General features: G+C 36.1%; 1 protein-coding gene across 3 annotated transcripts in view; it reads left to right on the top strand.

Moving 5' to 3' along the window:
• The first annotated feature begins 7961 nt into the window (after positions 1-7961).
• MAPRE1 (microtubule associated protein RP/EB family member 1) overlaps positions 7962-13237 on the top strand; it is a 31808-nt gene continuing 26532 nt past the window's right edge. The window contains exon 1 of one of the 3 annotated variants that reach the window (XM_031954093.1): positions 7962-8096. Coding sequence is in view for 1 of the 3 variants with exons in the window: in XM_031954092.1 (XP_031809952.1) it covers positions 8341-8346 (6 nt within the window). In the remaining 2 variants the exon portion in view is untranslated. Of the gene's footprint in view, positions 8097-8324; positions 8347-13237 lie in introns of those variants that run through there. The other 2 variants (XM_031954094.1, XM_031954092.1) reach the window with 2 other exon arrangements.

The following is a 13237-nucleotide window of genomic DNA, read 5'->3' as shown; positions in this document are numbered from 1 at the left end:
AAACAAAGGATTAAACTAGAAGTCACCTCTTGCATCTATATCTAGGGGAAGAGTTCATGGTCAAAGAACTAATAAAGAAGATCATAGGTTAAATGGAAAATTTTGATTATGGAAATTGATTATGAAAATTATAAGGATACATTTAAGTGGAAAAAATTTCAGGGTCCAATTGGGTAACAAAAACAGAGAAAATCATACTAATAAATAGGTAAGCAAAGCAAATTCCTGAATTATTCAGGTCCAAATAGGTATATTTCACTTGACTTCTTGATTTCAGTAAACTCTTTGTCAGCTATGATAGTACGCTGCTTTTTTGGTGCTCTGAAGTTTTGGCTTGTCTGCTTTGATTAAAAAACTATTATTTGAAAGATAAAAGTAAGGAACAAGCCATCTTCCACTTGATATATGTTTAAAGTATATAAACAAGTGGTTGAAAATTGAAAGCAGAAATCCAACCTAACAGATGTATGAAAAAAATGTTCCAGGTAATTTTTAGAGATTCAAGTTAAAACAGCTGTGAGGTACCACCTCCTACCCATTATATTGACAAAATTGATAAGTATTGGTGGGGTGCCATGTCAGAAATGGGCAAATTAACATTTTAGTGAATTGGTAAGTTGGTCTAGCCATTCTACTAAGAAGGTTGAAATTATGACACAAAGATCACTAACATACATATCCTTTGGTACCTGAATGCTACTATTAAATTCATCCATTAAAGAGACAAATGAAAAAAGCACCCATCCCTTCTATTTCAGTGCATGGGTGTCTGGTATAAGAAATAGTTTTAGTCTTACATGATGGAATCACTTGAAGGTAATGATGGATATGATTTTAAATGAAGGAATAAGTGAATTCTAATGATAAGGTCCTTGCCCTCAAGATATTCTTCACATAGAGAGTCAAGACTCACATAGTTTAAAAAAAAAATGTGGACAATGCAAGAAATACAAACAGGAGAGAAAATGATTACTGGCTTGACACAGTATCTTAAAGTGTTTTGACCAATTTAATTCTGGGAAGGCAAAGCTGGTAGCCAAGGGCAGAATCTGACAAGATAACACGATTTAAAAAAAAAAAAATGTGGTGCCTGTCAGATTAATGCTAGTAAGTTTCCTGTAGTTAGAGGTAGTTTTTTGTTGTGATTTCTTTCTGGGATATTGTATACATTATCTTTGTTTAGCTATACAACTATATATCCTCTAAGGTCCTTTGTGATTTTATGGAATGTGAATCGGATATTAAAGGATTGGAAGTACTTTGATAAGAGGAGGCAGAAGGACCCTTTTATTTTATTTTATTTTATTTTTTCAGTTAAGTATTTTTTCTATTTCTCATCCATTCTAAATGGGGAAAAAGGACCCTTATAACAAATATGCATAGTCAACCAAAACAATTTCCCATTGACCAAAAATATTCATTTTGTATTTTGAGTCCACCAATTGTGTTAGAAGATGGGGTGTATTCACCAGTTTTATTGAATTGAGGTTGATGTCTGCATTGATCATACTTCAAGATTTTTATTTGTCCTTATATAAAGTCTTTTACTGCTCACTTCATTCTATATCACTTCATATAAGTCTCAACAGATTTCTCTAAACCTATCCCCTTTGCCATTATAGTGTCAGTATTTCTTTATATTCATTTACCATAATTTGTTTAGTCATTCCCTATTGGTGGTCCCTCCCTTAATTTTCCAGTTCTTAATATCACAAAAATTGTTGCTATATTATAAAATCTAAGTCTTTTATTTGACCCCTTTGAAGTAGACTTAGTAGTGATAATGGCATGTTATTTTTAGGCAAACTTTATTAACTTTGAAGGCTTAATTTCAAGATGAGCCAAAACAGGAAATTCTTAGAGATCCATATCTCTACTGAAAACTGACAGAATTTTCAAGTTAAATAAAAGCAAAGAGGCTGCTGCAACACATAAATATACATGATGACCAAGTTGAATTTTTACCAGGAATGCAGAGTTCATTCAATATTAACAAAACTATAAAATACAATAGATCGTAAGAAAACTACTAAAACTACATGTCAATAGATTCTGAACATCTTTTTGGAAAATTATACCACTATTTAGAGGAATAAATGGACCTTTCCTTAATATGGTAAGTATTTTCTGTCCAAGAGCCAACATCGCAAAGCAAGGATGTCCATTTTCACCACTATTATTTGTTATAGTGCCAGAAATGCCAGCAAAAACAATAGGACCAAAAAAAAAAAAAAAAAATCAAGGGGAGAAGAAACAAAATTAGTTATTTATTTTTTTTGCAGATGATCTAAAAACCCAGGACAATGATTTTACTCTTAACAGTCATTTGGCAAGACTTTATCATATGAGAGTTATGTTAGTATGTTAGGCACCAAGAATAATATAGAATATAGAATAATATTAGTATGTTAGGCACCAAGAATAAGTGAAAATTAAACCATCCCCATGCTCAAAGAACTTGCATTTTATTATGAAACATGTTAGAGCTAAGTCAACAATGAAATATATTCAAAGTTAATACAAAGCATTTTAAATGGGAAGAGTACTTGCAAGTAGTAATCAAAAACACTTGAACTTAGAAGGAAGTTCAAACATGATGAAAAATGCCTTCTAAACATGAAGATCTACTTGTGCAAAAACAGAGCTAGTAGATCGGGATGTAATGGGAAAAATAACTAGGCCAATTGATTGAATTATATACTATGGGAAGGGGAATAAAATAGTATAAACCTGACAGGATAGTTATATTATGCTGGGTTTTAAACACTACACAAAGGAGTTTTTGTTTATTGCCAGAGAGAATAGGTAACAATTTCCATTCCTGAAGCAATATTTGGGGAATACCAGTTTGACAGCTGTTTGTTGAGCTTGTAGAGGGGGAGAACTTGGATCGAAGAACAATTAGAATTTTGTAATAATTCTGATAAAAGAGGGTGAAGTCCTAAGCTAGTAGGGTGGTTATTGTGTGAATGGATAGAAGGGGAAGGATGTAGAGATGTTTGGCAGTCAGAATTAAGGAGAGTGAAGAGCTGAGAATATTGTTTGTTTATTTGAAATAATGGTACCCTTGAGAGAAGTAAGGGAGATGGTTTTGGTGGGAAAGTTTTGTTTTTGACATACTGACTTTCGGGATGCCTAAGGTTATTTGGGGTATTAATTGGGTCAGAAGCATTTTATAGGAATCATGTATTTATTAAACACAGAACTATATTATTTTGATTTGATTACATTTTGTATTCTGTACATAGTAAGCTATGAATGTATAAAATGTAAGTTCTTAGAGTAGGATTTGCTTTTTTTGTCTTTATCCTTAGCATTCCAACACAGTGCCTGAGCATGTAATAAATGTTCTAGGCTCAAAAAATGTTTGCTGATTGATTCATCCGTTGATAATTTGGAAAGTAAGCCCCCCACTCTTTTTTTTTTTTTCCAATTATGACTCAGATAATTTTTTAGCTCAAAGAGGAAATTTGGGGAAGAAAGAAAATCTAAAAATAACTTAAGTTGATAGAGAATGAGAAAGGAAGAACTGGGCATTTACTAAGTGCTTACTGTATTCAAACTGCTAAGTTCTAATGATACAAATATAAAATATGGGTCAATGAGACACATTTTGGAAAGTTACAGGTATTGTAAATGTAACCCTAAGAGGAAATTTCTGTACCTTTCCCAGTAACTGACAGTAATGATTTGATTTTAGTTTGATACTGGAAACTGGTAGAAGACAACAGATGAGTATGGAAGAGGGACATTTTATAATTTTTATAAATTTTATAAACATGACATCGAGAAGACAAGTGACTTACTAAGTTATACATTTAGCAAATTACAGAGCTGAACTGAAGGCTAGTTTTCTAGAATTCAGTCCAATGCTCTTTCTGTCCTTTATCTCTGGGGATAAGTAGTTTCATTTGCTAGATGAGTGTTAGAAAGTATTAGAAAATTTTAAATATCTCTTTCATGGTGGCACAAGTAGCAAGAGGCAGATCTGCAACTGTATCCAAGTTTTTATTACTGTTTTTAAGTTTCATTCATTCATTTATTATGTTCAAAATTTTTTATTTTCTGTTTTAATATTTCCCTTTATATTCCTCTGCCAATACACTCTCAGCACTCTTTTACTTAGTGGACCACCTTTCTCTTGTTAGAAAGGAAAATGGTAAAAACTTATATACTGACTACATCTGAAAGCATGCACACCATTTCATAACAAAAGCCCATCCCCCAACAACAAAAAGTATATGATGTATCTCTTTCTCTCTTTCCCTAGGCCCAAGATTTTTCACCACAATTGCTGAGATTCTTTTAATGTCCTTTTAATTTCCATTATAGTCATTGTATATAAAATCATGGTTTTCCTGTGCCTGTGTATATTACTCAGCTTCAGGTAATTTTAATCTTCACATGTTTCTCTGTATTCCTTCTAATCATAATTTTTATAGCCCAATGACATTTCATTATGTTAATATGTGACTATTTGTTCAATCATTCTTCAATTTTATAACTAGATTTTCTGATTCCAAGTCCAATGCTTTTCTTACTGTGGAATTCAATGAGTTATGAGCCCATGGAAGAAGGATTTCCTTTTCAGGCAATCTCTCTTCTGTTTCAATCACCATTTTTTTTTTTCTCCTTTCTTAAAAAAAATGGGCTTTGAGGTTAGGTATTTCATCATCTTTTTTTTTTTTTTTTAATGGCTTTTTATTTACAAGTTAAATGCATGGGTAATTTTACAGCATTGGCAATTGCCAAACCTTTTGTTCCAATGTTTCTCCTCCTTCCCCCCACCCCCTCCCCCAGATGGCAGGTTGACCAATACATGTGTATGTTAGAGTATAAATTAAATACAATATTAGTAGGCATTTCATAATCTTGGCAGAGCAGAGTTGCTCTCTGGGAGAAGCAAAACACTAAGGTGATTTTTGGGCATTTTGGTAGAGGTAGCTTGTCTAGTACTATTTGCATATACTGCAAGTTTCCACAATGGTTTCCTAACAAGGAAAATTTTAGTTTTCAGATGATTCTCTTCAGGCTTTTGAACTAATGCTGAGTATGACACTCCATTAGTTTTCATGTGTACAAATGTTTTTCAGATACAACAGTGTGCTTCCCTTGTCACAACCCTGTGATTTATGGAGTAGTATGATTTTTATTACTTTGTTATTATTTATGTTTAAAACATGGTCAAACAGATTTCTCAGTTTGAAGTAGCTTTACAGCAGGGTGTAATGGAAAGAGTGATAGGCTTGGGAACAGGGAAAGGAGAGAATTTGCTTAGAATCCTGGCTGGTTTATTCTTAGAATCTTATGATTTGCCTGTTGTTACCTATCTAGTTTGTATTATCATCAGAACTTAAACTGAAGTCTAACACTTTTCTGTGTCACATTTGCTAAGTAGAGAAGACTTAATCAACTTGGTTTCATGGAACTCACATTTTGGCGACTATATCTCTGTAATTAATGTCAAATGAATGTTGAAAACCTAAAGAATAAAACATGTATTTGTCAATCCCAGCATTTCTAGACTTGTCTGGGGCTTATATTGCATTTTATGGTATAATGAGAATTAAAAAAAAATTTAATTTCCTTTTATCCCTTCTGCAACTTTTGTTTACTATTAACCTCATCTGACCAAAACCTGTCCAATGGTATTAAAAATTTACTAAAAACCTTAAACATACTGTAGATAAAAAGCCAGAGGAAAATTCTCAAATGTCTCCTGATTCCTTGGTGACATATCTTCTCCCTCAATCAACCTTATCTGTGAACCTTCTAAATATAATTTAATCTGTAACTTGACAGTTTACCTATCTGATTTGGAATATTAATGATTCATGTTTTATGTTTTTTCTGAGGAATGAACCTAGGTTTTAATCTTTATTTTCTACAATGATTTGGCAAGAGTCCCTTAAAAACAAATCAAGAGAAACAAATGTAAAGTCAAGGGGCCTTGAAAAATAATTAGTTCAAAACTCCTCTAAATTACCCTATTTTCTAGATTAGAATATTGAGGCCCAAGGCATTTAAGTGATTTATCTACAGTCACATAAAGTTGGGATTTGAACCTCGGTCCTATGACTCCAAATGCAGTGTTCTTTCAGCTTTAATTGTTCCTTTAATGTCAAGATTATTAAGATTCTTCCATGGGACTTTTAGTACTGATCTGGGAAAAACAGCATCATCGAATAGGCCTTTAGTTCCAGGGGAAATCCCTGTGGGACTTCTACTATCCATGTAATGGAAAGGATACATGCTTCAGGCTAGGAGAGTTTTTGAAGAGGAAACTCTTTTCAGAGGTACTTTTTTTGTTGTTCTAAGAGGAAACCATTTATTTCTTATTGCTCAAAGGGCAAGCAATCTGCAAACAGGTACAATCTTGGCATAGGAATCAAAATTACCTCCCTAAAAGGATCTGTAAGGCAGCTTTGATTGTCATCCTTTAGTGGAAGCAACTTGCCTTTGGCACCTGTGACAATGCTATGGTGATAAATATTGAAATCTGCTTTTCCCATTTTTTCTTTTCTTTGAAAGATTGTTCACACAAACATTTTCTAGTCTCATACCCTAGATGTACATGCTGTGTCAGGTCGCCTTGCCTTTTGACACCTGACAGAATCTGTTTCGGTTGATTTCCAGTTCTAGCACTTCCTACCTTTAGATATCCTCCTTAATTTTTTTATTTTTATTTTGTGAAATATTTTTCAATTGGTTTTGCATGACTATATACCCTATAGCAAATTGCCTGATATTTCAGGGAAGGGAAGGAAGGCGGGGAAAGACAATTTGTAATTCAAAATGTAAAAAAAAAGAAAGTTTTTTTATGTAACTGGAAAAAAAATAAAATATTTTTAAAAACACCGAAAATTTTCAGGTTAAAAGTATTTCCCAATGATAGGTAAAATTTTTTAACAATTCATTAAAAAAATTTTTTTTGGAGTTCCAAATTCTTTTCCTTCTTCCCACCACTCTCCTCTCCTTTGAGAAAGCAAACAAATGTATAAGATATTTTTGAGATTCCCCCTTAATGACCGCCACAGCCTCAAAGGTCCAGAAGAAAAAGGCTCATCCTTTCTCCTTGACGCTGTTGTGGAGGTGGATTTGAAGAAGTGATCTTCTGGTTCCTGCCTATGAGAGACCACTGGGTCTCTTTTTTGTACATAGTAAAAAGATGTGGTTGTACTAGATGGTTTCTTACAGTTCACGCAAGATGCCGCACGTCCTCTCTCCTCCTCATCTCCGCTTAGAAACTCTAGTTTTCTTTCAAGACTAGCTTAATCTTAATTGTCTAAGAGGCCTTACTCTTCCAAAGTTAGCTTGTATTTATTTTGTATATATTTGGTGATGTCCTAGAGAGAGGAAGATCCTTGACGACCGGGATTTTTTTTACTTTTGCTTTTGTATTATGGCACGGAGCAGGAGAATTTGTTGATTTATTGATTTCTAATCAAATCACCTGACTGTCGTTTTATTATTACATGCCTTAAAATAGCTGACTTTACGGAGGAGGAAACTGAGGCAAACGACTTGCCTGGGTCTTAGGGCAAGATTAGATTAGTAGCAGGTCTTCCTTCAGGCCCTGCCCCCTACCCACTGCGCCATCCAGCTACCCCGCTATTAAGTCACATCAATATATTTACAGTTGTGAATCTGACATCCAAGCACCCTTCTAGCTCCGAGCTTCTGAGTGCGTGTTGTAAGACAAATAATTCTTTAAGACTGATCCGCAGACCGCAGACCGCAGACCACACCTTGTGCTTCAGGGTGAGAATTCTGGGCAGGTCCGCGATTTCACCGAAGTCTGGATCTCATTGAATGCCATGGACCACGTGTCCTCCCAGTCCCAGCCTTGTCCCGCCCCTGCACCTTGGCTTCGCTCTGGAGGAGCCCGAGACTCCGCCCCACTCGGTGTCTCTTTTTTTTTGCCTCCTTCCTTTCCCAGAAGCCGGCTGGGCGGGATGACGCACTATTACGTCGCGGCGTCGGAGAAGGAGGGGTGCGTATAAGGTCATCGCGCGGGCGGGGTCGGGCGGTTTGAACAAGACCTAGACAGAACTGGGGTGCCGGCGAGAGAGGAGACGCGGCGTCTCGAGAAGCCGGTGAGGAGTGGGTGACGGGAACTTGGGACGGGGGCGCGGTCTGGACCCAGCGGCGGAAGCCAAGAAGGGTGGGTGTTTGGGTTGCGGAGCGGGAGCCGGAGAAGGCGGGAGCTGCGGCCTGTGGGGGTTCCGGGCGGCTCCGCCGGAGGAGCTTGTGAAGAGGGAAGTGGGGGAGGGGTCGGGCCGTGACCCATGAGTGCGCGTGCGCAGGGGTGTCTATACGGGGAGCGTGGATGGGGAGGGCATGAAGGTGAGGAAGATCCTTTGGCCGGAAGTTGGGGTCACTGAGGAGTGAGAGGGAAGCTAAGTGGGAGCATTTTCGAAGGGAAGGAGAGTTGAAATATGTATTGGGGGTAGGGGGCTGGGATGGGTTGAGTAGAAGTGAAATGGGTGCTAGTAGCCGGGGTAGAATGGCCTTTCGAGATGGGGAAATGGCGGGGAAGGATGGGAGGGGAATCCAGGAAGGGATTTTCCCTTCAGGAAATCTCTGTAGTTTAGCAGTAGTTAACAGGAGTTGATGAGATATTCTATGTAGGATGGTAGGGAATACTCCTGGTAGCTCACATGATTGGAATTAGGATTATAGAATATCTGCGTTGGAATGACTTCTGAGGCCTTACCTCGTCGAGCTTATTCTCGGTTACATATCTGATGAGGCAGACCAGCTTTGACAGTTGGTGAGGGAGAACCCATCACCCTAGAAGGTAGCCTATTCCACTTTTAGATCGTTTTAATTTTGGGAAGTTTTTTCACGTAGGAATTCTGTATCTGCCTCAGCAATTTGTCGATGATTCCACCTAATTCTGCCCGGTGGGGTCAAACTTGCAACCTTTTAGACATTCATAGACAATTATTGTGGCTTCCTCTAGTGTTCTTTTCTTCAGACCAAACATCCATATTTCCTGCAGTTGAGTCTCTTGGCATGAACTCATGATCCATCACCACTCTTCTCAATATTCTCTAGCTTATCAGTATTTTCAAAACGTGGTGCATGAATCTTTAACACAAAACTTCATCTATGATCTTACGAGGGCATTGTATAAGGGGACTATTACTACCTTTGACCTGGACACTGAACTATTAACATTTTTGCTTGACTCTGTGTTGTTGCTTCTTTGAGTTTACAGTCCCAATTTCTTATCTAAGAGATGATAGGCTGTTGTGGTGAAAGGGAGTTTTCTTGCTCTGGTATGGGGAGTCATTACTTGAAGTTAATTCAGGAACAGGAAGCAGGAGACATGATCCTGTTTTATTGTGCTAGATTTGAGTGGGCAGAGACCAACCCAGGAAGCTAAATGGTTGGAATTACTTGTGGGAGGAGGGCCTGTACTGATGGTCATATGTGATCTTAAGAGATGATTTAGTTTACAGATCTAGGCTCCCTGGTATCCTTGTTTGAGGAAAGGGGGTAGCAAGAAAGAGAGGCAGAGGGGGGGGTGGGGTGGAAAAAGAGCATAGAGGGTGAGACATTGTTAGATGTTTGAAGCTAACTGATTTTCTTGGTAAAGGATTACTGAGATAATTTATTTTATGTATTTAAACACATTCTGAGAAAGATTCCATAGTCTGGTTTCATCAAAGTGTCAGAGGGGTCCATGGCACACATAAAGTTAACAGCTCCTGGTAATCCAGCCATTTCATTTTGCAGATGAGAAAAATGGAACCCAGGGAGTATCAGGGACTTGACCAAGGTGACACAGGTGGTGAGAATCAGATATTATTTGCCCCAAATGCCTTGACTCCATATTGTCACTGTTTTTTCAGCTGCATGGTAGATTTGAGACTTGGGATAAAGGTCTGGGGGTGGGTGGGTAAAGAAGTCATGTGATAGGTTGAACCTAGTGTTCTGTAGGGGCCAGATAGGGTTGGTCCCAGAGACGACTAAAGATTGGAATTACATATTAGAGAGGATGTGGATTTGCGTAACTAGTTCCTAATAGTTATACTACATATTAGAGGTAAGGAAGTCTTTTCATAGCTATGCCACTTGACCTTTATGATTATCTTCTGTAGTAGGTAGTATAAGTAAGCATGATATAGTGGGAAAGATTACTAATCTTGAAGTCAAAAGAGCTAGTTTCAAGTTTTATTTACTCTTAAAATCTTTAACTGCTGTGATCCTGTACAAATGGCATTTAACATCTCTGAGGTTCTATTTCCCATTTTCCCTAAGCTACAGTATCCATTCTATTGTACAGCATTTTAATAAACATTTCTATTGTAAAATAAGGATATTGATATTTAAACTACCTGTCACTTTTGGGGAAATTACCCCACTTTACAGGTAAAGAAAATGAATCTCATAGAAAGTCTCATAGCTGGCAGAGGTAGGGCAGAAATCCAGGTCATCTATCATTTGAATATTGACTGAATTTGTATACACAAGGGAATATAATAGCCATTTATTGCCTATCTATATTGTACCATAGGTGACTTAATTATTAATCTACTATTAATGAAAGGATTTGAAAGTGGAAGACTAAAATATACTCAGTTGTATATTGGACAGAATACATATGACAAAGATTCCATCTGCTTGGATTTTAAGCTTGCATGATACATATTATGAATCACACATTGCACATTTGAGCTATGTAAATAAGAATATATCCTTCTCCAGGGTAGAGCCTGCGACTTCTCTTTTATATCTGCTCGCAAAGCTATGAACTATGCTGCATATTGTTATATATTTGGTAATTTTTGATTCCTATTTAAACATACGTTGAGATATATTAGGAGTTTTGTTCAGATTTGACTTTGTAAGCCAAGATATGGGATTTTCTTTTCTGAGTTCAGCATTAAATAGATAAACCCTTGCTAAGTCCCTTCTATGAGCTTTATCCTATATTCTAGATCTTGAATGAGAAATAGAGATAAATAAGACCTAGTTCTTGCTTTTAAGAGACTTGTGGACCAAGGGTGATCAGATGTGGACATAGATAAGTCTGATATGAATTGGGAGATGGTAAATGTAAAAAAGAATAGGAAGTGCCATGAGAGAAATATTTTAGATATTCACAGGTTTTTCCTCATATTTCTACTCTTTATCTAAATTGTTTCTTTGTTAATTAGTTTTATCATGGAATGAAAACTTGCATTACTGAGGAGGAAAAAGACTATTTTTATTATGGTACTAACAGTTAAAAGAAGTTCAGAATAATAAATCAGTAACATATGTAGTATGTGGGAAAGTGGAAAAAGCCTTCCCTCAAGGATACCCAGAAAGACAGGTAGTATAAGTATAGTGATGTCTGTTTTTACAGATAAGGAAAGTGAGGTTCTGAAGAGTTAGCTTCCTGTGCTCGTGTGGTTATTAAGTAAAGTAACTAAGGTAAGGTTAAATCCAGACATTTTGACTCCAAATTGCTTCCTAATTAAGAATTGCTTCCTAAATAATTTATTTTCAGAAATTGATGTTTCGGATTCTCTTATTGTTTATAATTGCCATCTCTATGGCGATTGTTGAGTGACTAACTCCTAATTAACTTGCCACACATACTGTTTACATATGGTGGCTACCTTATTGGTGGTAAACCTTTTTGGTACTTCTTTTTGTTTTTGTTTTTGCTCAGGCAATTGGGGTTAAATGACTTGCCCAGGGTCACACGGTTAGGAAGTGTTAAATGTCTGAGACCAGATTTGATCTCCGGTCTTCCTGACTTCAGGGCTGGTGCTCTATCTACTGCACCACCTACCTGCCCCTCTTTTTGCTACTTCTTTAGGCATATATTCAGAAAGCTCGGGCAGTCTATTCCAAAAACTAGATATGAGGCCTTTCCAACATAATTGAACTGAATAACTTAGGTTACAATAATATAACCTAATGTAACCTACAAAACCTAGGGTTACTTCTTTACCATATAATACATAGAACTTAGGTTTAGTGCTCAATAAATACTCATGTTGGTGATATTTACTCTAGATAATCTCATTATGCTCTTAGTATTTTGGGTCCTTAGTTGCATATATAGCATTAGATTTTTCATAGTTATGAAGTGTGACATTTTCTTTTTTTCCTCCCAATTATTTAGCATTTTTATTTAAAGTTTTGAGTTTCATATTCTATCCCTGCCTCCTTCCTTCCTTCCCCCCATCCCTGAAATGCTAGATATAGGTTATACATATGCAATTACATAAAACATTTCCATATTAGTTATTTAATATAAGATTTAAGTAAAAAAAAATTAGCGAAAAATTGCATTCTTCAGTCTGTATTTAGTCATTATCAAGTTCTTTCTCTGATAATATGCTTCATCATTAGTCCTTTGGGATTGTCTTGGATCGTTTTGTTGCTGAGAAGAGCTAAGTTGTTCAGTTTTTCTTGGAGTAGTATTGCTATTAGTGAACAATGTTTATATAATATGTTATTTACTTGGTTTTGCTTACTTCACTCAGCATCTAAGTATTTCTAGGTTTTTCTGAAATCAGCCTCCTTTTCAATTCTTATAATAATATTCCATTACAATCATACACCACAGGCTTGTTCAGCTATTCCCCAACTGATGAACATCTGTCCATCCAATTTACAATTCCTCTCTATTACAAAACTATTATAAAAAGAGTTGATATAAATGTTTTTGAACAAATAGATCCTTTTCCAGTTTTTTTTTTTTTTTTTGGATGACTTTTTTTAGTTTGTTACTTTTTGAATAGAAAATGTTATTCCCTTATGTTAGTTTCAGTTCATGAAGCCATTAACCACCATTTTCTTCATTGTCTAGTTTTTCATTGTGGTTTTAAATTGACCACATCAAAATGTATCTCCTTCAGATTTATTGGCCTCATGTGATTCATTTCAGGTTATGAAAAGCAACTTAGGGCAGAACAGTAGAGTGGAAATCTAGTTGTATTTGGTGTCAGAACACCTGGGTTCAAATTCTAGCTTTGCCACCTATTACTTGTGTGAATTTGAGCAAATTACTTTTTCTTTTTGGGTTTCGGTTTCTTCATTTGTAAAATAAGGAGTTGTACTACACAACACCTCTAAGTGTGTTAGTCTATGATTCTTATTCTAATATTAGCTCTAGATGGGTAGTTAAAATCTAGATTTTCTGTTTAGACCTTTAAGAAGTAATGCAAAGCCAAATGTTCATTGGAACCCAATTAGAGATGTCTCAATTGAATTGTTTGTCAATCCTAAT

Source organism: Sarcophilus harrisii, chromosome 2 (assembly GCF_902635505.1).
Source record: "Sarcophilus harrisii chromosome 2, mSarHar1.11, whole genome shotgun sequence".
NCBI lineage: Eukaryota > Metazoa > Chordata > Mammalia > Dasyuromorphia > Dasyuridae > Sarcophilus > Sarcophilus harrisii.
Note: the sequence above shows the minus strand (reverse complement) of the source record. Positions and strands in the feature narration are given on the sequence as shown.